Consider the following 23247-nt stretch of genomic DNA (forward strand, 5'->3'; position numbering starts at 1 on the left):
TCAGCACAGAGCCCGACGCGGGGCTCGAACTCACGAACTGCAAGGTCATGACCTGAGCTGAAGTCGGACGTGTACCAGCTGAGCCACCCAGGCACCCCCTAACTTACAAATTTAATACAATTGTACTCAGCATCCCAACAGAAAAAGAACAATTCTTTTTCTTGAGGAGCCAAGACAAACATAAAAAAGAATAGGGGGAGAATTCAATTGCTGAGGTATTAAAATGGAACTAGTTAAGTAGCTGAGTAGAAGAAGAACAGAAATCCAGAAACATAATCCGGCGTATATGAAAATCTATATATGATAAAAAAGTGGTATTTTAATTCTCAGGGAATAGGGTGGTTTATTTTAAAAATAGTGTTGGTCCAATTCTGAATATCCATCTGAAAACACAAGTAGAGCCTTAGTTAAACCCTTTGTTAATTGTTGAATACAATAAGCAAAAATATATTCCAGATAGAGTCAAAACTCAAATATAAAAGAATAAAAATCTTGCTAGGAAATCTAAGAGAATACATATGCAATCTAAGGACAAAAGAGAATTTCCTTGGCAGGAATGGGAACTCTAGGCGATAAAAGATACCACAAAATTTTGACGTCAATAAATCAGATGGCAAGGAACATGCATAAATTGGAAAATAGACAATTCAAATGAAAAAAAGGAAGAAAGAATGTAAATAGCTAGTCTATAGAAAAATGAATCCAAGTTACCCAAAATCATATGAAAAGATGCTCGACAGGACTGGGGTTAGAAAATGCATATCGAGGTAACAGTGAGATAACCCTTTCTCAAACTGGGAAAAACTTTAAAAAGTGACAACACTCGTAGCTGGTGAGGCTGTGGGGAAAAAGTGCACTCCTGCACGGTTAGTGGGAATGTGCTCGCCAAAAGGATTTGTTCTGTTTCTGCATTTGCTAATGCCATGATTCATTTTGGGTTCACTTTTGTGGGAGGTGGAAGGTGTGTGTCTGGACTCACTTTTGTGCCCATGACATCCAATTCTTCCGGCACCGTCTGTTGAAGGGACTGGCCTTTATCCATTGAATTGCCTCTTGCAATTCTTTGCCAGAGATCAATGGACTTTATCTGCGCAGGCTGCTTGCACGCTGTCTGTTCTGCTTCATTGGTCTTCTGCCGACAGTCTTTGTCACTGTAGCTTTATAGAAAGTCTTGACATTGGGCAGAGCGTCAGTTCTCCAACTTGGTTCTTCAGTATCGTGTTGGCTCTTCTGGGTCTTTGCCTTTCTGTATAAACTGTAGAATCGGTTGGTTGATGTCTAGGACCTGACAACATCTATTAAAGTTAAAAACACACAAGCCCTTCATCTAACAGCTCTCTCCTAGAAATCGTTCCCTTAGAAATAGAATCATTAACGCATGGAGGTATAGGTATAAAAATATCGATTGCCGTGGTTTTTGTGTTTGTTTGTGTCTTTTTGGTAGCGGAGGGAATAAAACCTGTAAACCGGGGGCACCCGGGTGGCTCAGTCGGTGAACCCGTCTGACTTTGGTTCAGGTCGTGATCTCATGGTTCATGAGGTCGAGCCCTGCATGGGGCTCTCTGCTGTCAGCACAGAGCCTGCCTCATATCCTCTGTTCCCCTCCCCCCACCCCTCCCTCACTCATGCACACACGCTCTCTCTCTCTCTCAAAAATAAATAAAAACATGTTTTAAAAGAGGGTAATTTGTCCCCTTACAATAGTTAAAAAATAGTAACTTCTCTCTAAGCCGGCACTGGCCAATACGAATACAACTGCAACCCATGTAGATAGTCTTAGATCACAAGAAAGCAAAGGGATGTCTGGTTGACCCAGTGGGAAGGGCATGTGACTCTGATCTTGGGGCCATGAGTTGGAGCCCCACGCTGGGTGTAGAGATTGCTAAAAAACAAATAAATAAACTTTTAAAAGGTTAAAAAAATACCAATGAAACTTTAATAATATAATTTATTTAGCCCAATGTGCCCCAAATCTCATCATTGCAACATGTCACCGACGTTTTAAAAGGCATTAACGAGGCACGTTGCCTTCTTTTTCCTCTCACGAAGGCTTCGCAGTCTGGCACGTGTTTTGCACTTACATTTTGACTCGGACTGGCCACAGTTCAAGGGCTCACGTAGCCACCGTATTGCAAGGTGCGGCTCCGAAGAGAACCTATAGGAGGACTTGAGTGCCCCCTAGCGGCAGATACGATTAACACCGCCCTTCTCCGCAGCTCAATCGTGGAACTTAAATCAGATCGTGGGGCTCCCTGCCTGGAACCCTCCCAACCTCCCTGGCTGCCTGCTGCTTCTGGGTCCAACCCTCCGCACTTTACTGACCGTATCCTTGGGCCTCAGTCTTCACCTCTGACCCCGGCCTTCATGCCTTTGTCTAGGATTATTGGGGGAACTCAGTGTGATAATACGTGTAACGCGTCTGGCCCGCCATAGATGCCTAATAGATGTTGGCTGAACTAATGGCATTCTGGAAGTCTGCGGGACGGGGCAGGAGCTGCAAGGAAAGACTCTGACAGCAGCTGGGAGGGGGCGGGGCGGGATGGGACTGTTGGGAGGAGACAGGCTGGGCAGATAGCGGAACCCCAGAGAGATGGTGGGTGCAAATGGCAGGGCTAAGGGTAGGTGCCCACGTCCTAACTCCCCTACCAGGCCTAACCCACACCTGGCCCAGTGGTCCCATCCCAATCGTGGCAGGACCCACTGTGATCACCCTCTGTGAAAAGCCCTCGATGGCTCCCTGCTGACTTTAAAAATAGCAAGGATGTCCCCACAGATCGCCCCTCCCCGCTTCTCTCCCTTGTTCCTCGCGCTCTGGCCACGGAAACTCACACATTTGCTCACGATGTTTCCCCTTGTTGGGATACTCTACCCTTCCTTTCTCTAAGTTTAACTCCCCCTTGTCTGGCCAACCTCAGAGCAAATGTCACTGCCATAGGGAAAGCCCCTCCTGACCCCCCACCCCAGCCTAAGTCAGGTCCCGGGGCAGCAGCAACCTCCCTTCTGTGGCAATTACCACTACCAGAACGTGAATTCCAGAAGTCTGTGCTTTGTTTGCTGCTGTCTCCCACCAACCCACGGCACCTAGAACCTTGCCTGGTATACAGCAGGCACTCAGTGAATGTCAGCGCAATGAACGTTCCCCAGGCTCTGCAGGAGGGCAGGATCTGAGTCTATTTCGGCTGGCCTTCCTGTCATCAGGGACTGGTACACAGTAGGCGATGAGTAAATGTTGCAGAAATCAATGCCGACCTCAGTCCCGGGTCACTGGTCACCCGTGTCTTGGCTTGCCATGTAGACACTGCATATTTCCACCTGCTTGATTTCGCCTGATCTCTGCAGGAAGATGGCTTGCAAAAGGCAAAGAAAGAGGGACTCTCTGTCCCATTTTGAAGACGAGGGAACCGAGGTCTGCAGGATGAAAGGCACAGCTCAGGCACGCAGCTCCGAGTCTGTGTCTCGCTCAGTCTTTGGAGCTAATGGTGAGGTTTGTTCTCCATCAGGGAAGCTTATTATGAGAGGTTCAATAATGCACCCCCTCCCCAAGGATGCCCACATCCTCACCCCCGGGGTCTGTGAATAGGTTACCTAACACGGAAACGTATTTGCCGATGGGATTCGGTTAAGGATCTGGAGAAGGGAGTAGAGCCTGGATTCCCTGGGGGTCCAGTGACATCACATGGGTCCTCAGAACAGAGGGGCGGGAGTCAGAGAGAGATAGGAAGGCACGATGCTGCCGGCTTTGAAGGTGGAGGAAGGAGCCGTGGTGCAAGGAGGGCAGGCAGCTTCCAGAAGGTGGAAAATGCAAGGGAAGGGACTGTCCCCTGGTCCCTCCAGAACGATGGCAGCCCCCAAGTTGCCTTGGTGTTCGCCCACCGAAAGCCACTGCAGACTTCTGACTTCTAGAACTGCAGGATAATAACGTTGTGTTTCTTGAAAGCCTCCAAATTTGCCACAGCAGCCGCGGGAAATGTATACACACTTCAACCTCAGGGGAAGGTTCCAGCAGGTCAGCATCAGATGGCATCAGACAGGTGTTGCATGACTGTCCCCTTGGCATTCAAAGTCCTACGTTCTGGGTATGACCAGCCCTGCTGCTCCAATGCCTCCCAGAAACCAGTGGCCAAGTCAGTACTCCCCGCCCCGCTCCGCTTCAGCAGCAGAGAGAACGTTAGAACTTTGGAGATGTGACAGAGCCGTCAGAAGTACAGGCAATGCATGATTTGTGAAATGGCAACCCTTACCTCTTTGTCCTACAGCCGCAGAAACATCCAGACATTTCTCTCCAATGAGAGAGGAAACAAAAACCGAGAAAAACCCTGAGCCCTCGGTGAACCTGACATGACTTCACGCCTCTGGGGCCGCCATGGGGAGCAGCGATGGCCAAGGCTGATGGCCGAGACCGAGGACCGATGGCCGAGGACTAGGACCGGCCAGCCCCACCCCTCCAGGGGCCGAGGCCGCAGGCGGGGAACGACCCTGCAGGCAGACGAGGCTTGGATGGGCCCAGAGGTGAAACTGTGGCCTCCACATTTTTTAAATATGTGGTGATAAAATTTACCCTCTTAGCCATTTTATTAATTCTTAAAATTTTTTTCCAACTTCATTGGGAGATAATTGACGGATGTAATTGTATTTATTTAAAGCACAGCATGTGATGATTTGATATACACATACATTGCAGAATGGTTGCTTAACCATTTTTTAAGGGTCCTGTTCAGTGGCATTAAGGACACTCACGCTGTTGTATGGCCATCTCTCCTGTCCATCTCCAGAACTTTCTCATCTTCCCCAAATGGAACTCTGTCCTCATGAAACACTGACTCCGCACCCCTCCCCCAGCCCCTGGCTCCCACCATCTACTTCCTGTCTCTATGGATCTGACTCTCCTAGGGACCCCATAGCAGAGGAATCCTTGGGGCGCCTGGGTGGCTCAATCGGTTAAGCGTCCGACTTCGACTCGGGTCACGATCTTGTGGTATGTGAGTTCGAGCCCCGCGTCGGGCTCTGGGCTGACTGCTCAGAGCCTGGAGCCTGTTTCGGATTCTGTGTCTCCCTCTCTCTCTGACCCTCCCCCGTTCATGCTCTGTCTCTCTCTGTCTCAAAAATAAATAAACGTTAAAAAAAAAAATTAAAAAAAAAAAAAAAAGAAGAGGAATCCTACAGGGGTGCCTAGGTGGCTCAGTCGGTTAAGCCTCCAACTTCAGCTCAGGCTGTGACCTCACGGTTTGTGAGTTCAAGCCCCGCACCGGGCTCTGTGCTGACAGCTCAGAGCCTGGAGCCTGCTTCAGATTCTGCGTCTCCCTCTCTCTCTCTGTCCCTCCCCCACTTGTGTTCTGTCTCTCTCTCTCTCTCTCTCTCTCTCTCTCAAAAACAAATAAACATCAAAAAAGTTAAAAAGAAAAAAAGAACTGTCTCCCCCAGCAGCTGCCTGCCCGTTTTATTTTTATTATTTTTTAAAATTTTTTATTATTTTTTTAACGCTTAATTTAAAAAGTTAAGGCAGCCTGTCACTGACATTATTACCACTCCTTGTCTTTCGTAAGTGCAGAGTGGACGTCCGTGGCCTCCTAGCTTCTGGCAGTCACTGATGAGAACGCTCTCCCGGGACGTCCCCTTCATCTTCAAAGCGATGACATTCCAGAGGTGGCAGGCGTGTGTCCTTCTCGGGGGTGGGTGATGGGGGGCGTGGAGTCTGAGAGTCAGGAGCCCTTTCCTTCGGAGACACAGGTCTGTCTTCAGCTCGGGGAAATGCTTGCCCGTTACTGTTCCAGGGCTCTGTCTGTTTTGTCCGTCGTGGGAGTGTCGGGAAGTCCGTCCCGCTCAAAAGCTCCTGCCCTGGACCCCCGAGTGTCTTTGTGGGGCAGCCTTACTTCCACCTCTCCCCCGGGCCAGCAGTCTGGCGTCAGCAATGGCCGTCCTTCCTTCCACGGGGGTGAGTGACAGCTTGGCCACAAGATGGCCAAGTCCCAGAGTCCCTGTCACGCCCTGTGGACGTGGTCTTCCTGTTGTCTCGGGCTTCATAGCAGTCAGTCCCTTGGGACATCTGTCCCGGGTGCTTGGGTTCATCCCTGGTGGCCGATCCTGTCGGGAATTGTCATCTCCAAGGCTTCTCTACTCTGTCCATTGTCCCTTCAGCACACAGGCTGCTCGGGTGCAAGGTGACAGTGGTAATGATGGAAACTTAATGATGCATCCACAGGGGTTCACCACGCTGTCTGTGTATTCTCTCTACTTTTGCAAATGCTTGACATTGTCCACAACAAAGAGGTTTCTAGGGGTGCCTGGGTGGCTCAGTCAGTTAAGCATCTGACTTCAGCTCAGGCCGTGATCTCAAGGTTCAAGGGCTCCAGCCCCACGTCAGGCTCGGGGCTGACAGCTCAGAGCCTGGAGCCTGCCTCGGGTCCTCTCTCTCTCTCTCTCTCTCTCTCTGCCCCTCCCCCACTCATGCTCTGTCTCTGTCTCTCTCTCTCAAAAATAAATGTTAAAAAATAGTAATAATAATAAAAAAGATTTCTAAAAAACCTGTGTGATATCCAGTGTGCGAGGTGACTCCTGTATTAGGCTATCTCCTGAAATGCTGTCTGAAATTACAAAAGGTTCAGTGCCCACATGTCCATCAGCAGGTGACTAGGTAAATAAATTGCAGTTCAGCTCATCAGTGGAGTCCCCTGTGGACATAAAAAAAGAATGAACAAGTTCTCTCCAAACTGACACAGAAAGAGAGCTCAAGAAGCGGAAAGAGTAGGGGAGCCTGGCCGGTTCAGTGGGCGGAGGGTGTGGTTTTTGACCATGGGGTCGTGAGTCTGAGCCCCATGTTGGATGTAGAGATTACTTACAAATAAAATCTTTTTAAAAAGAGGTGGGAGGAGCAAGGACTTTCACTGCAGCACTATTTTCAATCATCAGAAGGTGGAAACAACCCAAACGTCTGTCAAATGGCGAACGGATGGGTCCACAGCTTGCGGTCCATCCATATGACAGAACGCCATTCAGCCAAGCGTATGCTGCAGTGTGGACGAACCCCAAAATCATCACCTATAGGGGAAGAAGCCAGATTAAGAGATTACATTTTGTATGATTCTATTTATGTATTTATTTATTTTTTGTTTTTAAGGACTCTCTACACCCAACATGGGGTTTGAACTCACAACCCTGAGATCAAGGGTTGCACGCCCCAGGGTCGCCTGGGTGGCTCAGTGGGTTAAGCATCCACCTCTTGGTTTTGGCTCAGGTCGTGATCTCATGGTTCAGGGGCTGGAGCCCCGAGTCGGTATCTGCACTGACAGTGTGGAGCCTGCTTGGGATTCTCTCTCTCCCTCTCTCTCTCTCTCTCTCTGCTCCTTCCCTGCTCACTCTCTGTCCCTCTCAAAAAATAAATAAATAAACTTAAAAAAAAAAAAAAGAGTTGTACATCCCACTGACTGAGCCAGCCAGATTCCCCTGTATGATTCTATTTATATAAAATGTCCAGCAATGGCAAATCCATAGAGACAGAAAGAAGTTTTGGTTGCCAAGGGCTGAGGGAGGGATGATGGGTACGAGGTTTCATTTGGGGATGATAGAAACACCTTGGAATTAGATAAGGTGTTAGTTGCACAACAGTCTGAATATACTAAATGGCACTGAATCGCATACTTTAAAATGTTTGCTTTTTTTTTCAAAGTTAAAAAAAATTCTTTTTAATGTTTAATTTATTTTTGAGAGAGAGAGACAGAGCGTGAGCGGGGGGAGGGACAGAGAGAGAGGGAGACACAGAATCCGAAGCAGGCTCCAGGCTCTGAGCTGTCAGCACAGAGCATGATGCGGGGCTTGAACTCCTGAACCGTGAGATCATGACCTGAGCCAAAGTCAGACGCCCAACCGACTGAGCCCCCCAGGCGCCCCTTTGAGATGTTTTAAAAGTCATCTCCACACCCAACACGGGGCTCGAACCCACAACCCTGGGATCAAGAGTCACACGCTCCACCCACCGGGCCAGCCAGGTGCCCCTAACATGGTTAATTTCATGTTACGTGAGTTTCACCTTAATTTAAAAGCAAAAAACAAAAACAAAAACAAAAAAACAGTAAAAAAAAATAATCATTGCAAAGCACTTTTTATCCAACGTTTTTTTTTTTTTTTTTTTTGGGACAGAGAGAGACAGAGAATGAACGGGGGAGGGGCAGAGAGAGAGGGAGACACAGAATCGGAAACAGGCTCCAGGCTCCGAGCCATCAGCCCAGAGCCTGACGCGGGGCTCGAACCCACGGACCGCGAGATCGTGACCTGGCTGAAGTAGGACGCTTAACCGACTGCGCCACCCAGGCGCCCCAAAGCACTTTTTAGTTTGCAAGTAAAATAAATTTTTACAGAGAGGAATGAAGCCAAGGATGGTTACACAGGTGCTAATGTTGTGTTTACTGTTAAAGAAAAAAGAATGTATGTATATTTATCCGAGAGACACCCCTTGCCCGGCAGACTGAGGTCTGGGGCTTTGATGGCCTGAGTTCAGATCCGCCTGTGTTCTTTACTGGCTGTGTTCTTCAGTGACTCTGGGACTCAGTTTTCCCACCTGTGCAATGGGGAAGATACATAGCAAAGGCCCCTAAGGGGTCTGTTAGGAGGGTCTGGCCCAGCACACAGTGCGTACTCCATGAATTGGGGGAGAGGGGGCTTGTCAAGCCCCGAGAACCAGACGGGGAAGTCCTCGGGCTCCAGCTGCTCTCTCTGCCCCTCCTGGCCTGGGCCTGACCTTCTCTGGGTCTTACGGGGACCCACCACCCCCCAGCCTGATTCCCAGGCATCAGGCCAAACTCCCCGCCCAGCTGCTTCCTGTGCTCAGACAAAGAGAGCTCTGTCCTCAGGCCACCCGGCCTAGGCGGGCACAGCGCCCCACAAGGCACAGATTGCAGGCAACCCCCCCCCCCCATGTCTCTTTGTCTGTCTGCCCTGTCTCCATCCCTTCCTTGGGCCTGGGCTAATGGACACCAGGGCATCTCCTAGCCCAGGGCACACACAGTGGAGTCATGTCTGTGGGAGGGGACTTTGGGACCGCATAGAAAGTGGCGGGGAGGCGGGGGCGTGTGGGAAGAAAGAACGGATGACCTCAACAGGGTGACAACAGTGCGGGGTGCTCAGCGTAGCAGGGACGGGTGACAACTGACAGGAACCGGGGATGATGGACAGGCAGCGTGACGGCGACAGGTGACAAGGAGGAGACAGTGTGACAGCAACAGGTGACCATGAGGAGATAGGCTGACAGCGACAGATGACACCGTAATAAGAGAAAGCCCCTGGGGTTGGTAGGGAGGCTGGGATACGGTGGTAAAGGACAATAAGGAGACAGTGTGTGAAAATGACAGGTGGCAGTGGGAGGCAGTGTTGGGATGAGAGAGGACGACATCAAGACAGTCTCTGATGGTGATGGATGGTGGCAGGAAGATGTCAGAAGGTGTGACGGGAACAGGTTGGGAACAACACGGCATACAGGACCTTTGTCATCTATGTGGCCATCAGGTGACCCAGTGACCTTTCCCTGGGTCTGGGAAACGAGCCCCTCACGAGACCCATCCCCTGACAGAACCTCTAGATGCCAGATCCCATTTTCCTGGCTCCCTCACAGCAAGGCGGGGACACACGCCCCCACACTCCCCCAGCCAGTCACCCCTGCCCCCAACTTTGGCAGATGCCGATGTTGGAAGAAGTTGGGGCCCCCTCGGACTCCGTTTTGCCGAGGTGGTGCTGATTTCTGGGGAGGAGGAGGGAATGGAAGGTATCTTTGTGGGACCAGATCTGTGGGCGACTTGGGCATCACTCTGCCGGCTGTGGAACCCCCAAGCTCGGGTCTCCGGCCTCCCGGGGGGTCTGTGCGCGACCAAGAGCCCTTTCTGCGGAGGGCGACTTCTACTGCTCGCAGTGTAAGGACGCTGGCCCTCTGGGTGATGGTGTGATCGTTAATGGGTCACAATGTCACAGCAACAAGGTGTACAGATGACAGGGGAACACCATGAAGGTGACAGGCAGCAAAATAACCAGAACACAGCAAGGTGTCCCGTTGATGGGTAACAATGAGAGGGTGACAGCCGTGGGTGACAGTGACGGGAAGCCTTGGAATAGGGTATTGGTGATGCTACAACTTGGACAGGGAGACCAGGGCTGCTCTGCCCTCATGACAGACAGTCTTGGGGTGGCACCGGGATGCTTCTGGGACACCCCGTGCCTATCCCTGTGTCCGTGCAAGACACATCTGTTGGCTGAAGAGCAGCCCAGGATGCACCTTGACAAAGGAGCCTGGGAAGAGGGGACGGAAGTGTCCCCAGAAGCTGGCTCATCCCCACAGCCTCTGGGCCCTCCCACACTAGAATCCCACCCATCAGCTGCTCTTCTGGTTAATCCTGGGGTTCCTTCCATAGCCCCGCCCCCCGGGGACCCCATTCCCTCTGCCAGGATGTCCTGAACCTTGTCCCTGAGGTTTCCCTCTGTCTCATGCCCCCCCTCTCACCCCAGCCCAGTTCTAACCCCCACAGTGCAACTCTGGGGCGAGTCTCACCATGGAAGCCCACCATGTCCAGGGGGAGCCCCCTGAGGGCTCCTGTGCTTACCCAGCCAGATTCCCTCTTTCCCTTTCTCTGCTCCCCCAAAGCTCCAGCCTCATTCAACTCCTGCGTTCGCCACGCTCTCCTGTCTCCAGGCCTTTACCTAAGCTGTTTCTTCCCCTTTTCTGATCTGCCCCTTTCTACTGAGCCCCAAGCCTCCCATCCTCAAACAGAATGCCCCTTTCCTCCCCATCCCTATCCTGGGGGTCCCTCTCTCCTGCCCAGGAATGTTGGCGTCTAGGTCTGCCTCCCCGGACCCACACTGCGAGATTATGAGTATCTCCCTCATAGGGTTTTGAGTTACTGAACGAGATAATGTGTACCACACGCTTAACACCAAGCCTGGCACGTCAGCATCCATTAAACACGAGCTCAAATTACTTTTACTATTTATTTATAACATTCTGGAAGTGCCGTGATGGAGACACGATCAGCGCAATCAGCTTTGGGGATGTAATAGGGTAAGCTAACAATATGGGAGTAGGGAGGGGCTTTTAGAACCGGGCTCTGCCAGATGCATAGGAGTTTGCTGAGCGGCATTAACAGTTCCAGCTCCACCCAACTGCCCTGACTTGATCCCCACCTTGAGGGGCAGCGGTGGTCTCTGTTCTCAAAGCTGGAAAAGTGGTGGGTGGAACTTACAAATTTTCACCGGGAATGTACAGCCCAAACAGGCAGCCAAAATTCTGAAGTCTGGGCCCCTTTGACAGGTAGAGAAACTGAGGCCCAGAAAGTCTAGACCTGTTGGATTCTTAAACTCTTCATTTGGAGAATCAGGTGAAAACCGGGGGCCTTCTCAGGAAGGGCACCTTTGCCCAATGGTTTGCCTACATTTAGGGGCCTCCGGATCTTGGTTCAGAATCCAGGCTCCAGGCGCGGCCAGGTGAGTTTCCAACGTCACCCCTGGAATTCTCCTTGCCCGCCCGAGGGAAGGGGAGGTGGCTTGGGACGATGAAGGGCGGCCTCCTAGGTGAGTCCCGGGACCTCCCGGCCCTGGCTGGCTTCCCGGCCGCCCCAAATCGGAGCCCCGCCTCAGGGCTACCTCCAGATCAATTCCTATCCGAACACGCGGTTCCTGCAGCCCCACCCCCCCCCCACCCCCCTCCAGCGCCCTGAGCCCCCCCCTCCCATCTAGCCTCTCAGCCCCGGCAGAGCTCTGGGTACCCCCCCCTCCGGCTTCTCCAGCCTCTCCGAGTCTCCCCCCCCCCTCACCGCAGCCCCAGGCCCTCCCCCCAGCTCCAACACCTCCCCCCAGCCCGGATCCGAGCCCCCGGCCCCCGCCTCGGGAGCTTCGAGGTGCAAACGCGCCCTCCCCCGACTCCTCCCGCCCCCAACTCCCCCCGCCCCCCCCCCGCCCCCCCAGTGGCGGCTCCGGGCTGCGAACGCGACGGGGTCGGCCTCTCGGTTCGCCTTCCCGCCCCGGGCCCCCGGCGCCGCGCGAGCCGGCCCTCCAGCGCGGAGCCCCGCGTCCGCTCGCCGTGCCTGCCTCCACGCGCGCCGGCTCGCAGGTCGGAGTCGCGCGGGGCCCGCCGGGGCGCCCGCGGGGACGGCGGGGGGCGGGGGAGGCCGGGGCCGGGGAGGGGGAGGGGATTCCTTTGTTCGCGGCCGCAGCCCCGGGCCCACCCGCTCCCCTCTCCGCGCGGGACGGGGGCGCCGGGCGGCGGGAGGGCCGCGGCCCGCAGGTGAGGGCGGAGCCGAGCGCGGTCGCGGCCCGGGGGCCCTCGGTCCTCGGCCCTGCCGGGTGGAGAGCGCGGCCGGCGGGTCCCCCTCCTCGTCCGCGGAGCCCCGGACCGCTCGCTTCCCGCCCGGCGCCGTGCGCGCCTTCCCGGCTCATTCATTCGAGCACCTCCGGGACGCGGGGCGCGGAGGGCGGAGGGCGGAGGGCGGAGGGCGGGGAGGGCTAGGGGGGGAGGAGGATGCCGGGTCAGGGGTCAGGACTGGTCAGAGTCTCTACCCCCCCCCCCCCCCACCCCAGCCCGGGGGCAGAGGGGGCGGGGAGCGAGGCGGCGTGCGCCCCGAGGCTGCCTGGAGAAGGCGTCCTCCCCGCGCGGATTGAAGTGGGACAGCTTGGAGGCGAGAAAGGGGTGCCCCTCCCCAGCCGGGCTGAGGCTTCCCGACTCTCGCCACGGTTGACAAGGGTCTCTCCCTTCCCCGAGGACCTGGGGACCACCTGGTCAGGCTCTCTTGTCACCCAAGGCCCAGAGAGGGGCAGCCACCGGCCCAAGGGCACACAGCAGACTTCCTGCACGGTCCCTACCCAGGACCAGTTCTTCTCCCTGGTCTGGAAAGTAGGAGCTGAAAGGGTCCCCCAGAAGGCCACTTGGTCTGTCTGCTGTCCTCCAAGTATTCAGCTTCCTTCCTCCTAACCCGCACCTGGTCATCTCCTTCACCTCCGTCTCTAGCCTCCTGCCCTTCCAGGTTCTGGAGAGAGCCGGCCACCTCCTCAGAGGGGGGGCGCACCCGTCCTCTCCCTCTCCCCGCCTCTGCCTGGGCTTCAGCACTCACCCACCCCCAGCCCCTCACTAACTGTGATGGCCTTGATTTGCTCGTCTGTGCATTGGGCACAACAGCTATCCCTTCCCTGCTGGGTGGAGGGAGTGCGCCACCCTAATGGGCATCCGCCACCTGTCCCCCCTGCCCTCGGGTCCCCTCCCGTCAGCCCTCCCAGCCAGGATTCCGGGAGTCTCCTCAATGCCTCCTGCCTCCTTTGGAACCAGCTTCCAACTCCTGGTGACTCATCTCCTCATTAGTCCTGGAATTCTGTCCCCTCCCCTCTCTGGACCCCTGCCCCAGCCTCCTCACCTGCACGCTTCCTCCCAGGCCCCTGCAAGCCCTTCCACACCCCACCAAACACCCATTCTGCCTTTGTTCCTCCCGCTTCACGCCCTTCAGGGCTTCTCCATCGCCCTGGACGGCAAGTTGAAGTTCCACTCCACACTCCTCCCGCCTGTGCTCTCACTGCGCACTCTGCTCCCAGCACTCTTCTCTCAGCTAACTCTGAGACATCACACCTCCTCCAAGAAGCCTGCCCTGACTGTTCACCTGGTTTTGGGTCAGGGCTGGATGCCTCCCTGGGCTCTAGTACCTGTTCCCCGTCCCCTCACCCTGCCATCCAGCCGTCCCAGCCTCCTGGTTCCCCTGGGTACTCTGTGGCTTCTGCTGCCGTTGACTCTGCTTCCCCTCTGCAGCCTCTGAGGGACGCACGATGGTTCTGAAAGGCCTGTGCTCAGCAAGGAGAAGGGCTGGGGCTTTCACCATGGCCTGGGGGCCCCTGGCTCTGCTCCTGCTGGCCTGGACGGCCCTGCTGTGCATGGTGGGTGTCCACGGCCGATGGGACAGGGCCTTGGAGTCTGCAGGTCCCGGACGTGTGCGGAGGCGTGGCAGCCCGGGCATCTTGCAGGGGTGCGTGGCTCCCGGCATGCTGACAGGCCCCTGGGGTGTGGGCTGGGCTGGGCTGTCCTGCTGGGTGGGGGGAAGGAGGCCCAGGGGATGTCCTGCAGGGCAGGGGCTCACCCGCTGTGCCGCGCTCTCCCAAAGGCCGAACGTGTGCGGCTCCCGCTTCCACGCCTACTGCTGTCCCGGCTGGAGGACATTGCCAGGCGGGAACCAGTGTGTCGTTCGTGAGTGCCATTGCCCTCTGGAGGTGGGGCGGGGGGAGGGGGACGCAGGGGGCGGGACGCCAGGGCAGCTCTCTAACCCCCTGGCAAGTCCAACCCTGTTTGCCAGCTGACTTGACCAGGAGCGTCAGGCTGAACCACAGGATTGGCCCTGGCCTGTCTTCAGGCTCCCAGGCCACCCTGCTATGTTCATTTCCTTTGCCTCACTGCCTCCTTGTCTCTGTCCCTGGCTGTCTGTCTCCCTCCCATTGTCTCCCCCCCATCTGTCTCTATCTCTGCCAGTCTGTACCCCCCACCCCCCAGGTTCTAGAATCTGACTCCACTCCCAGGAGAGCCCTCCACCTCCACACCACAGTCACCGACCCAGCGTCTCTGGCTTCTGTCCTCGGTGCTCAGCCCTTCTGGCCCAAAGAGCCCCTCTCCTCGTGGCTCCCACAGAAACCCAGAGCCTTGCCTGGGCACTGGCGGGGCGGGGGCGGCACAGGATTCGGGTCCCAGCCCTGACTGACTGTCACCTGCTCTGCCCATGCCAGCCGTCTGTAGGCACGCCTGTGGTGACGGCTTCTGCTCCCGGCCCAACCTGTGCACCTGTGCTGATGGGAAGCTGGCCCCCAGCTGCGGGGGAAGCCGAGGTGAGCAGGGAGATGGCCCCCCCGGGGGCAGGAGGAGAAGGTGGGAGGCTCCCGGATGCCACTGGGGGCCCAGGCTGGTTTTGCCGGAGGACCGACCAGAGCCGGGCCGGGCCAGCCTCGTCTTGCCACCGATCTCGTGCATCTCGAGGGTTTGTCACCACTCTGCCGCGTGTCCCTCCTCCCGTCCTTAGGGTGCAGTGTCAGTTGCATGAATGGGGGCAGCTGCCGAGGGGAGTCCTGTCTGTGCCAGAGGGGCTACACGGGCACGGTGTGTGGGCAGCGTGAGTATCTCCAGTGAACACCTGGGCCCGGGGGCCCAGAGGGCGGGTCTCTGCTGTCAGCTGCCCCCCCCCACCACCCGCGGGCCACTCTTCTGGGACCAGGGAAGGGAGGGACATACGTACCCATCGTCACAGTCTTCTCATTGGGTCTGGGCCACACGGTGGGGATTCCTGGGTGAAAATGGGCTTTTCGGGGCCCCAGCTCCCTCTGCTGCGAGGGGACCTCAGGCCACCCTCCTCTCTTCCTCCACAGCCGTCTGTGACCGTGGTTGCCACAACGGGGGCCGCTGCATAGGGCCGAACCGCTGCGCCTGTGCGTATGGCTTCATGGGGCCGCGGTGTGAGAGAGGTACCAAGCTGGGCGTGGGGTAGGGGCCTTGGGGGATGGCAGGGGGCTTCCCGGCAGCCCCTGAGATGTAGCCAGGCCCTGGGAGGCTCCAGCTGGCCTCCTTTCTAGTGTCCCCGGTGCTGTGAAGGGCAGAGAAACTGCTGCTCCAGGGAAGGGCATCAGGGAGGGCTTCCTGGAAGAAGAGATACGTCAGAGTTCATGAGATGGACAAGCCTCCCTTTAATGCACCCCCCCCATTGTCAAAATACTCCCACAGCTGAGGTGGGGCGGGGGTCATCTGTTGGGAGGCAATGGTGTTTTGTGAAAAGTTGAATGCGGGGCAGGTGGAAATAGCTGGACAGCCGGGCCCGGGGCTGCCCCGTCTGTGGCCCGAAGCTGAGCGGATGGTTGAGGTTCTGGCGGAAGACAAGCGAGGGTGACTCAGGGTGCGCAGAAAGCACGGAGCCCAGGGGAAGCTGAGAAGGAGAAAGCCAGCAGGAGTGGGCAGCGGTGGGGACGCCGGGCTGGTGAAGTTTCGGCTGCAGGAGCCACGAGGCTGCCCCGCGTGTGTGGCCCAGGAGCCCAGGCCGGCGGAGATGGGCGGACCCCAGTGTTGGGAGGTGCTGCTCGAGGAAAAGACCCATCTGTGGCCAAAGCCGGGGTGGGGACGGTGTAGCTATGAGTCAGAGGCTGGAGGGACTGGGAGGGTCACCTCGGTGCGAGCCGGGTGCTTTTGGGAACTGGAATTCGGGCTGACCGATGGGGAAGGGGAACAGCGTGGGGTGGCTGAGGGAGAGGAGGGTCGGTGGGGCGGGTGAGAGAGGGAGGCCTGAGTGGGTGGTGGCCGGTGAGGGCCCCAGAGAGAGGCAGGAGCCAGGGGGACTCCAGAGTTCTGGGTGAATTAGGTGAGATTCTGGAACTGTTTGGGCTTAGTGGAGTCGGGACCATTGCTGGTTTCTGCGTGTCTCCTCCTCCATACGGGTCTAGGGGGCCCGGCTTTGCCTTCCCCTTCTGGGAGGGGCTTCCCTTGGTCTGTCGCCAGCCCCTTGATTGGAACCATCTGGAGGATGGAACCAGGAAGCCCACATCTGAGCCCGTGTACAGAGGTGGGGGCACTCAAGAGACCACCTTTGGCCGGGCTCAGGGGTCAGGGGTGTGGTGTTGTGCTGGGTCCCTCCTCGAGTCTGGGAGATCTGGCAGGGCCTGGCCTGCACTCAGGGATGAGACAGGCTGTCCTGCTGGGTATCTATGGTCTCTGCCCAGGCCTGAAGGGAGGGTGGGCCAGGGGGAGTGGTCGGCTTCTCTGACATGCTCTGCTCTTTGTGGACTTGAAGGTCCTGGCCTCTCTTTTGGAGGTTGGTTGGGGAATGCTTTGGGGAGAAAGGGTTTTGAAGGGTGAATGGGAGTTCGTCTGATAGGGCTGGGGTACAGCATGAGTAAAGGCTGCTTGCTGTATTGGTAAAGGAGGCCACAGCAGTGGTCCGAGTAAGAGAGGTAAGGGCCCGAGCTGGGGCTGCAGGGATGAGAAGTTCTGGGGCGGGGGCAGCTGAAGTAGCCAGCTACCCTGTCTCACAGACTATCGGACGGGGCCCTGCTTCGGTCAAGTGGGCCCTGAGGGGTGCCGGCACCAGCTGATCGGCCTCGTGTGCACCAAAGCACTCTGCTGTGCCACCGTGGGCCAGGCCTGGGGTGTCCCTTGTGAGCTCTGTCCTGCACAGCCTCACCCCTGTCGCCGAGGCTTCATCCCCAATATCCACACGGGGGCCTGTCAAGGTAAGGGAGTCAGCGAGTAGGGAGGACGGTCTTGGGGGCCAGGGCTGAATGGGATCCCTTGCAGCCTTGGTTCTTCCCTCTGACGGGCCTCTCATTCCCTTGCAGATGTGGATGAGTGTCAGTCCGTCCCGGGCCTGTGCCAGGGGGGCAGCTGCATCAATACCGTGGGTTCCTTCGAGTGCCGCTGCCCCACTGGACACCGGCTCAGTGAGAACAGTGCCAAGTGTGAAGGTGGGCGATGGGGAGGGTGAGGACTAGGGGCCTCCTCTGGGTCCGGGCAGCTCAGGCTCCCCTGCAAGGAGGAGGAAGAGGAGGGGTACAGCTGGTGGCAGACCCGCTTCTGACGAGGCATCCGTCTACACAGATGTGGATGAGTGTGTCAGCGTGCTGGGCCTCTGCTCCGGGGGCGGCTGCACCAACACAGCTGGCAGTTTTGTGTGCACCTGTCCCCGTGGGTTTGCCAGCAGCCTGGATGGCTCCCGCTGCCTGGGTGAGCTGGGGCCTGGGGGGTGCTGGAGGGACAGGGGGCGGTTAGGAGACAGGCCCCGTGCTCAAATATATTTGCAACCCTTCGGCCCTTGGGCTCCTCTAGCCCTCGGGTCTTTATGTCCTTCTGTCGTTTCTGGAACAGGGTTCCCTCCCCTCTGGCTTCCTGGCTCCCTACCCATTAGCCCTTGTGCTCTCTGGACCCCAGTCTTTAAGCCCCTCACTTCCGCCCCGCCCCTCTCCCGCCGCCCCGCCCCTTGCCCCGCCCCTCTGCCCCTCGGACGCCCACCCCGTGCCCTTCTGGCTCACTGGCCACCCTTGTTGCCATTCTGGCTCCCTGTCTCTATGCCTCCTGACCCTCTGGCCTCGGTCTCTGTGCCCTTCTTCCCATTGCTTTGTCTTCTAAAGAGACTTCCCAGAGACTTCAAAGAGTTCCCCATCTTCCCCCACACCCTGTGTCTGAGAGAGGGAAACAGACCCAGAGGGGGAGGTTTGCTTGAGCCAACTCAGTAAGTCCAGAATATGTGGCCATACCCAGCTCCCCAGACCTCCCCCCCACCCCCCCAGCCAGGATGAGGTCCTCTGTGCCATGCCTCCTACCGAGGCCCACACTCCTGTAAGCCCCTCACCCCCACCCTGGACCCCCTCCTGGGAGGCGGGGGACCTTTGGGCTCTCACTCCCTGTCCTGCTGTCCTGCTGAGCTGGTCATTAGACTTTAGACATTGCCGGTGGTTAATGAGGTTGGCCAGGAATATGGCCACTTGTGGCGGGGGATGGGCAGAGCCCTGGTTTGGGGAGGAGTGAAGGGGCTTGGCAGTTCCCCAGCATCACCAGGGCCCCTCTGGCTGGGCCTCTACCAGGCAGGGTTGGGAGTATTGTGTTTGGAGTTCTGCCAGCGTGCTGTGGCCAACGCCAGACCTTCTATGCCTTCACCTCTGGGGGCCGTCATGGCCAGCGTAGATGACACCTCTGGGCAAGTCCCCTGGAATAAAGGGTGGAAAAAGGGGGTCTCTCCCAGCCACTAAACAGTAGAGCCTAGATTTGAGCCAATGTCCTGGGTGCCAACTGCTACCTGAGCTGCTCACAAACTCTGTGATCTCAGGCAAGTGTCTTAACCTCTCTGTGCCTCAGCTTCCTTATCTGTGAAATGGGGATGGTGGCGATACCTACCTCTTGGAGTCGTGGGGAGGATTAAATACAATTTTGGAGTGATTTGCCAGGAGCTGGATGTGGTGGGCACGCAATACACATTCACAAAGACGAGAGAGCGGTGTAGATGGGGCGCTTGGCTGGGCCCGATCACCGTGGGTGCTCTGTGAGCAGAAGCAGCATCGTTTTTGTTAAAATCCTCACATTCTGTCTCTGTCTTCCCTACTTGAGAGGCGGCTGCTTGGTCAGATCCCCTGGGGTTTGGGTATCTGCGTTCCCATCCCTCCTCCCTCTTTAGTGGCTGTGTGACCTTGAATGAGTCTGTTGACCTCTCCTCCTCTGGGCAGGCCTTGTCCCCCTCAACCCACCTTTCAAGGGCTGGGATGGTACCCCAGCTGTCACACGTGCACCTGGGGGTCCAGCTGGGGAGGTAGAAATGTTTGCCTGTTTTCTCAGCCGTGGGCGGGGCAGGACAGGGGCTGCTGTCCGGGGCCCTCCCTGCTGGTGGGAGAAGTTTCACTGTGGGCCACTGGCCAGGATTTGTGCGCTTTTAAGCCAAAAATACTCTTTGGGCCTGAGAAAGCTGATCACTGCATAAAGCTGTCAGCCCAAGAACAGAGTGGGATGTGGAAGAGTGTCCGTGGTTCTCGTGTCTGGGGAGCCTCTGGTTCAGTCCCCCTGGGGCTGCAGTCCGTGGTCATGAATCCAGCAGTCTGCTCCTTGGGCCTCTTCTCAAATTCACAGCCTCTTAGGTTTCCCCAGATTCCCAGGGCTGGCCGGTGAGGGCACACGGCCACAGATCCTGGCGTCCTCGCTTGAGCATTCAGCCTGACCTCCCAACCCGGGCAGCCCCCCAAAACCAAAGGGTCGTCCTCGGTGTGGTTGAATGCCCGCAGGGACAGGGAGCTTACTACCAACGCCAGCGGTAGGCATCAGAATGCTTTTACTTGGAATGAGCCCAAATCTATCTCTCTGGGATCATTTGGAAATCTTGGTAATGAGATTCTCATTCAGTGACAATCGGCCATGTGCCCCACAGGGCCCCCTCCACTTTTCCATCCCGGCGACTTTCTTCTGAGGTGAGGTGGATGGTCTGAGCACCCCCATTCGATGGATGGGGAAACTGAGGCACAGAGCGGCAAGGAAACCTGTTCTGCAGGTTCTGCAGTGTTGGTGGAGCTGGGATTTGAACCCAGGGCTGGTAACAGATCCTTCCCATCCCCGTTGCAGACCACCGGGCTGGCACCTGCTTCTCGGTGCTGATTGTAGGCCGCTGTGCCGGAGACCTTGCTGGCCGTTACACTCAGAGGCAGTGTTGCTGTGACAGGGGCAGGTGCTGGGCTCCCGGCCCAGCCCCAGAGCCATGTCCTCCGAGGGGCTCTGGTGAGTGGCCTGGGGTTGCCCCCCCTCCTTCCTCTGCCCCCCCAGAGCTCCTGCCTGATGACTGCGGCCCCTGGGGCACGACTGAGGGCCTGGCCTCAAACTCTGCTTCCTTGCAGATGAGTTCCAGCGACTGTGCGTGCAGGGGCTCCCGCTGCTGCCCTCCTATCCCGGCCCCTTCCCTGGTCTCCCTGGCTTTGGATCCAACGGCATGGGTCCTGGCCTTGGGCCTGCGTGGCACAGCCCCCATGGCTCCAATGGGCGTGGCGTTCCCGGCCTGGGCCTTGGCAACGCCCATATTGGTGAGGCCTGGGGCTTGGGAAGAGACATCCAAGACCTAGGGGAGGGGGTCCAGGCCTCAGGGGGAGGGTCAGGGCTTTGGAGTGGGCGTCCTGGCCTGGGCAGTAGGAATGAAAATACGGACAGCGGTCTGGGGGTGCGGGTAGATGTGGGATCTGGGCCTCAAAGTCAGGGTTCAGGCCTTGGGTAGGGGTCTGGCACCGGGCGCGGGGCGGGGGGGGGGGGGGGCAGGTCTCACTCCATGGTGAGGGTCTGGGCCCACAGTGGGGTGTCAGCCGGTGTGGGGGGTCTGCGGCTAGGGCGGGACTCCAGGCTGAAGTGGGCGGGGTTCCAGCCTCCGCGTGGGCGTCCACACCCAGAGGCCCGGCCTAGACTCAGGTGCGCCTGCTGTCCCCGCCCTCAGGCACAGCCACCCTGAACCAGACCATCGACATCTGCCGGCATTTCACCAATCTGTGTCTCAATGGCCGCTGCCTGCCCACCCCTTCAAGCTACCGCTGCGAGTGCAACGTGGGCTACGCACAGGACGTTCGCGGGGAGTGCATCGGTGAGCGGCGGCCGGGTTGGGGGGGGGGGGGGCGCACCCCGCCGGGCGGGGGCTCAGGGTCCTCTGCCCACAGACGTGGACGAATGCGCCAGCAGCCCCTGTCACCACGGAGACTGCGTCAACACCCCCGGCTCCTACCGCTGCCGGTGCCACGAGGGCTTCCAGGCGGCGGTGGCCAAGCAGGCGTGCGTGGGTACGGCCGTCGGTCGGAGAGCGGGGGCGCTGGGGTTGCCCTGCCGGCGGGGAGCCTGCTTCGGCGGCCTGCGCCCGAGTCTGACCGCCTGCCACCTCCCCCGCGTCCCCACCCCCACCCAGACGTGGACGAGTGCCTTGTGGGCAGCAACCTGTGCCACCGCGGCCGCTGCGTCAACACAGATGGCAGCTTCCGGTGTGCCTGCAACGCGGGCTTCGAGCTCGGCCCGGGGGGCAAGAACTGTGTGGGTGAGTCGGGGGTGGGCAGGTGGGTAGGGGGCTTGGGGGCCCCGGTGGCTGCCGGTGGGGCCCACCTTGCCGGTCTCCTCTGTAGACCACCCACCTCCGTCCCTAAGGCAGAGAGAGCCCCCGCTCCCACTCCTGAACCCAGCCAGCCTGCTCGAGATCCTTCTTGCGCCGCGGCCCCTGCCGCCCCTCGAGTCGCCGCGGGGGCCCTCCCCGGACGCAGCCACCAGGCTGGCTGGCCTGGGGCCATCCCAAAGTCCACCTGGGTCCTCGGGGTGGTCCTGCACCACCTTCGTGCCGCACCTGCCAGTGCCTCGGGGGTAGCCTGCCACATGTCCGTGCCCCCCCCCCCCCAGCCCTTGCAACCCATCACCCACACTTCTCAGAGCGAGCGGCCAGCGTGGTGCCGCCACCACCCCTGGGAAGCCCTCAGCCAACTAACTGACTCCTTCGTTCCCTCCCTCCTGCGTTCGCTCCCCGAATCCCAGCAGGGGCTGTCCGACCCCGGTCCTGTCCTGTCCTGTCGCAGTCTGGCTGAGAGCGTGGGATCAGGACCGTGGGGTTCGGGGAGCGTGTGTGAGCGCCATCTTGTTTCTTCACCGCTCAGCTGGTGGACGTTGGGGCTGTTTCCACTTTTCCCAATTATGGGTATACTGCGATTGACATTCCCACGCAGACTGTTGTGTGCATCGCTCATTCATTCATTCACTCGTTCCTTTCTTTTTTTAAAATTTTATGTTTAATTTTTTTAAATGTACATCCAAGTTAGTTAGCATATAGTGCAACAGTGATTTCAGGAGTGGATTCCTTAGTGCCCCTGACCCATTTAGCCCATCCCCCCTCCCCCACCCCCTCCAGGAACCCTCAGTTTGTTCTCCAGATTTATGAGTCTCTTCTGTTTTGTCCCCCTCCCTGTTTTTATGCTATTTTTGTCTCCCTTCCTGAGTCTCTTCTGTTTTGTCCCCCTCCCTGTTTTTATGTTATTTTTGTTACCCTTCCTGAGTCTCTTCTGTTTTGTCCCCCTTCTTGTTTCTATGTTATTTTTGTTTCCCTTCCCTTATGTTCATCTGTTTTGTGTCTTAAAGTTCTCATATGAGTGAAGTCCTATGATATTTGTCTTTCTCTGACTAATTTTGCTTCGCATAATCCCCTCCAGTTCCATCCAGGTAGTTGCAAATGGCAAGACTGCATTCTTTTTGATTGCCGAGTAATACTCCATTGTATATACAGACCACATCTTCTTTATCCATTCATCCAGCAATGGACATTTGGGCTCTTTCCATGCTTTGGCTATTGTTGATAGTGCTGCTATAAACATGGGGTGCATGTGTCCCTTCGAAACAGCCCACCTGTATCCCGTGGATAAATACCTGGTAGTGCAATTGCTGGGTCATAGGGTAGTTCTATTTTTAGTTTTTTGAGGAACCTCCATACAGTTTTCCAGAGTGGCTGCACCAGCTCGCATTCCCACCTTTCTGCTTTTTTGACGTAGTCCTTTTTGCTCAGAACGGATACTTTGATACTCATTTCTGCACCTACTGCTTCCTTACAGTGAGACCAAGTTATTGTCAACTGTCCCCCCCCCCCACTTTTTTTAGTGTTTATTCATTTTTGAAAGACAGAGAGAGACAGAGCACAAGCAGGGGTGGGGCGGAGAGAGAGAGAGGAGGACACAGAATCCGAAGCAGGCTCTGGGCTCTGAGCTGTCAGCACAGAGCCTGACGCGGGGCTCGAACTCACA

General features: G+C 57.1%; 2 protein-coding genes across 11 annotated transcripts in view; one reads left to right on the top strand and one right to left on the bottom strand.

Moving 5' to 3' along the window:
* Positions 1-23247, bottom strand: part of HNRNPM (heterogeneous nuclear ribonucleoprotein M) — a 297886-nt gene that overhangs the window by 232268 nt on the left and 42371 nt on the right. The gene's annotated exons all lie outside the window — the stretch shown is intronic.
* The window catches only part of FBN3 (fibrillin 3), a 61790-nt gene continuing 50501 nt past the window's right edge, over positions 11959-23247 (top strand). Inside the window, exons 1-14 of one of the 2 annotated variants that reach the window (XM_053897364.1) lie at positions 11959-12082; positions 13763-13976; positions 14112-14194; positions 14725-14823; positions 15015-15104; positions 15358-15453; positions 17008-17205; positions 17311-17436; positions 17570-17695; positions 20072-20224; positions 20341-20523; positions 20925-21068; positions 21142-21261; positions 21384-21509. In XM_053897364.1, coding sequence (XP_053753339.1) covers positions 13780-13976; positions 14112-14194; positions 14725-14823; positions 15015-15104; positions 15358-15453; positions 17008-17205; positions 17311-17436; positions 17570-17695; positions 20072-20224; positions 20341-20523; positions 20925-21068; positions 21142-21261; positions 21384-21509 — 1741 coding nt within the window. In that variant the 5' untranslated portion in view covers positions 11959-12082; positions 13763-13779. The remainder of the gene's footprint in view (positions 12083-13762; positions 13977-14111; positions 14195-14724; positions 14824-15014; positions 15105-15357; positions 15454-17007; positions 17206-17310; positions 17437-17569; positions 17696-20071; positions 20225-20340; positions 20524-20924; positions 21069-21141; positions 21262-21383; positions 21510-23247) is intronic. The other variant, XM_053897363.1, reaches the window with a different exon arrangement.

The sequence above is a fragment of the Panthera pardus genome, unplaced genomic scaffold (genome assembly GCF_024362965.1).
Source record: "Panthera pardus isolate Hobbes unplaced genomic scaffold, ASM2436296v1 HiC_scaffold_8, whole genome shotgun sequence".
Classification (NCBI taxonomy): Eukaryota; Metazoa; Chordata; class Mammalia; order Carnivora; family Felidae; genus Panthera; species Panthera pardus.